We start from the raw sequence: 4250 nt of genomic DNA, 5'->3' as shown, positions 1-4250 counted from the left end.
TTTTTTTTTTTTTTTTTTTTTTTTAGGTTGAGGAATAGGGGTGGGGGTAGAGAAGGGGAGGGGAGACGACGGGCAGGTGCACTCACTCGCTACTCTTCAAATGTTCGCCCTGATCCATGGACAGGCAACCAGCGCCTCCACCGAAGCCGTATCCCTTAGGACCGAACTTGCGTCCATGGCACACTTTGCAAAAAAGCTCACCCTCGTGCTCGGTGCAGTTTGTCGAGTCGAGTAATTTGCCGCACAGACCTGGAACACACAGGAACAGTTTGGCTATTCCGCCCTCCTTCCGCTAGGCTTCCCTTTCTTTGCGAGTGGATCTTTTTAATTCGTCTCTTGCCATTAAAACTGGACGATCGTTAATACTGATTTTGATTTCGTTCAATTTTTACCACTACGAGTTTCTATCAGAGAGATCAGTGAAAATTTTAGAAAAAGAAAATTTCCTCGGCATTGAATCGAAATCAACGATCATTAATGGAATGATTATTTTTTTTTTTTTCAAAATTGTGAAATTTGTTAACGAACGAAAAGAAAAAACACGATGAGATCAAACGAGAGGTTGAGAGAAATTTGCGCTGAATTAATTTGTGGAAAAATTGTTCGAGATTCGGAAAGGAAATCAATCTTCCAATCTAAGAACGAATGTTCCCTTAAGTCTAGTTTACATTTCTGTCAGCGGTAATATTCCTTATTAGATTAGAACTTGACAGGTAGAGGCTGGTAAATGAATTAATGCAATTATACGAAGAGAGAATGCTTCACCTACTTTCTCGACCGGCTGCACTTTACATATTACATAACTAATTCTAGTTGAGAGTTAAATTTATCAAAATCTTATGAAATTCGCACAAACACGTGTTCACAATTTGTTACGTCATTTAAAATAGAAAAATATTTGTTCGATTCTTCCTTTCTTCTAATTTATTTCAAGTTAATTTACTAAAAAAAAAAAAAAAATTCTTCCAATTCATTCCAATTGAATTATTATTCTCTGTCCACATAATCGGAGAACTCATTCTTGATCGATCATTTCATATAATTAATCAAATATTCAAAAATATATTGCTCAAAATCAAAATCCATCATCTTTCACAATATAAGATAAAATTAAATAATAATATTTTAATGATTAAAAACTTTTCAAGCTCTTAAGGGTTGATTTACATATATACTATATACTCGTGTGAACGTCATGAAATCCATTGAAAGTATCTTATTGCTCTTTTTTAAAAGAGAGACCAAAAAAAAAAAAAAAAAAAAAAAAAAAAATATTCGAGGAATATTCGTGAATAAAGTATAACATCCGCGTTAATTTTCGATGCAGCATATTTCCGCTCAAAACCGCGGATGAATATTCAATGGAGTTCCTATTTCAAGTAGGATCACGAAGTACGGATTTTTGCCGGCGAGTTCGCGCGGGTCGTTGCACCCTCGACTTAACGTTGGGTGGCTCTATTTGATTTCTGGCTAGCATACAAAACTAATTAAGGCCAAGACAAACCATCCGGGACTGGCATAAAACTTATTTATAGGGATGGCTAAATTTAAAAACGGCTGATGGTGTTTTTTGCGCAATGGGGGATGCCGAGATCTTTGACAAATCTTGTGAATCAATTTAAGATTCATCGTTCAAATCATATTCGAGTATCGATCATTTAATTTTCGAAAAGATAATTTTCTTAAGAAAATATTTTACGTACGAGCTCGATGATCTTTCGATAATTGCCTGCTTTTAATCATTCTATCGAAATAAAAAGATTTGTTTTTTTTTTTTTGAGATGAAAGAATAATTCTATAATTTAATTAAAAAAAAATGTTCGATTCATATGTGATAAAAGTATAGTTTGAGAAAGCATGTTTATCGAAGTTTGTTTGACTATTGAATTACAAGATAAAAACACGAGGCACATGTTTCTGGGATAATATTTAATATTTGAAACGAACGCTTACCACACTTGAAGCACATCTTGTGCCATTTGAGTCCTCCAGCAACACGTTCTTCTGCAGCGTACACGGATTTGCCGCATTTGGGACACTTGGGATGTTCTACTGGTTTAAAAGGCATTTTGTCTGTTACTGAAAAAAAAAAAAAAAAGAAGAAAAATCCTCGATTAGTTTCCAAATCGATATAAAATTTCGAAATATTAATCATGTTTCTGGATTTTTATTAAATTTAAATGGAAAAAAAAATAAAATAAAATATTCAATTAGAAGGAAAAACGAAGATAAAATGATGCCTTTAAATTCTTCTCTTTCTAGTGGAACGAAATTTAAGTAAAAGTTTCGATGTTTTAACAGACTTTACGATACGTAAACAGTGAATAACTCAACCTCCAATTACCTAATCTTGCACGAGGAACGTAAACAGTTCCAGTCTCCGCCCTACTACCGATACGGACGAAGTCTATTTTTAACAATGGAGAACGATTTGAATCTTAAAGTTTGTGTTCAATGACCAAAAAGAATAAAGAAAAAAACAAAACTAAAGAATACGTTGTTTCTATCGCACACAATTACATCACAACATCAAAGTGCAATAATGTCATTGTAAATAAAATAAATCCCAATTTTTCATAGAAATGAAACCAAAAATACCGTAGAAGGATAATCGTAAAAATTCCCCTAGAACTTCAATTATTATTATTCATAGAAAATTTTTATTATTAAAGGCAACAAAAAAATTCCGAAAGATAATCATAAAAATTGCAATTCCCCTAGAACCTCATTAATAATTATTCATAGGGAATTTTTATTATTAGCGGTAATGAGATGATAATAAGATGACCCCAGAATAGAAATTATCCTCATAGATATTAAGGAGGCATGAAATTTTAAGGCGTCGTTCATCATCGATGAAGGATGAAATATTAAAAGAACTTTGAAAACCTTAAATTTAAAATTTCCAACCACGTGGCTTAATATAATCTGGAAGTAAACAACACTAGTGCGACGTAACGTTATAAATCCCTATTAAATATCATAGGGTAATATCAGAGGCAAAGTTGAGAGACGAGGTTGGTAAGAAATCGAAGTTTGGACTTTTGGAAGCGGGTCTAGTGGCGAGTATAGTGACCACGGTATTAGTAGAAATGCTAGAGAGACTACGAGAGAGCAGAAAGAGAGATGGAGGATTCTATATCCGTGCAGACGCAAGCCGGATCGCGAGGCCGTATTAGGGAAGGTGCTAGATTCTCCACAACGCGGTAGCCATTACCCCTACCTTCGCACCCATTCGCTTCTTTCTAACCTATACTTTATTTCCACCCATTGTGCAAGTAATTTTTCTTCCCTATATTATATCTCTTTCTCTAACTCGATAAAATTAATTTTTTAATTAATCGATTTGTGATTTGAATCTTTTCTTCTATTGAATTCGGTATAGAATATTTGAATTGGAAAATGATGAACCGATTGACAAAAAAAATTAATAATTAGGAGAAATATTTTTTTTTTTTCACGAGTTTATTATTGATTCCTTTTGCTAATCAAACTTTTAGAGTGTTTTTTAACGAATCATAAACGAGTCATAAACGATAGTTTGGATGCGGTTGTTCGTTACATGGTCGTTACATCATAAACGCCGTTGCCACCTTCTAGATCCAAACGATCTCAAATTTCATCGCGTTTCAGTGAACCCACCACGCGTGTTTTAACTTTAACCGAGGCCGCGTAACTCTATTCTGCAACTCTGACTAAATGTGGCCCTCCACCACGACCAAGCTCGTCTTAAAATCTCATCCACCAACCTCTGAAAATTATTATATCCCGAGGGACGAAATTAATCCATCCGTTCACTTCAAAATCTTCCGACTCCTAACCTCGAAATTATCGAAGATCAATTTACGAGACATACGCGATCAATGGAATTAACGAGAAACAATATATAACCTCGTTTAGATTAGATTAGTCCTCACGAGTTCTCCAAAGAAAATAGAGAGGTTCACTTGCTACCGTTTGAATTCCCAAATCGCACCAAAAGCGATGATTCGATTACGATCGACGTGGAAATCACTTTTCTCTCTCTTTCTCCCCTCGACACGTGGAGGAGCGTGAAAAAGCAGTCGAGGAGAACGGCGGTAGTTCGTCCAATCTCCGGTTGGCCGCGGAACACTGATGTGCTTGTACTACTACTCACCACCGGGTATCGGTCGAAGTCACGAATGGAAAATCGGTAAACCTCGGGAAGGAAGGCAGGCGTGAAGATGAAAAAACACCGAGAAGCACTCTCTACACCGCACTAATACTGG

At 35.4% G+C, this 4250-nt stretch overlaps 1 protein-coding gene across 1 annotated transcript in view; it reads right to left on the bottom strand.

Moving 5' to 3' along the window:
- LOC102676853 (muscle LIM protein Mlp84B-like) overlaps positions 1-4250 on the bottom strand; it is a 19304-nt gene extending 15054 nt beyond the window's left edge. Inside the window, exons 1-3 of the mRNA XM_006610347.1 lie at positions 4139-4250; positions 1954-2079; positions 87-249 (exon numbers count right to left, since the gene is read on the bottom strand). Coding sequence (XP_006610410.1) covers positions 87-249; positions 1954-2068 — 278 coding nt within the window. The 5' untranslated portion in view covers positions 2069-2079; positions 4139-4250. The remainder of the gene's footprint in view (positions 1-86; positions 250-1953; positions 2080-4138) is intronic.

Source organism: Apis dorsata, unplaced genomic scaffold, assembly GCF_000469605.1.
Source record: "Apis dorsata unplaced genomic scaffold, Apis dorsata 1.3 scaffold_73, whole genome shotgun sequence".
Taxonomy (NCBI): Eukaryota; Metazoa; Arthropoda; class Insecta; order Hymenoptera; family Apidae; genus Apis; species Apis dorsata.
Note: the sequence above shows the minus strand (reverse complement) of the source record. Positions and strands in the feature narration are given on the sequence as shown.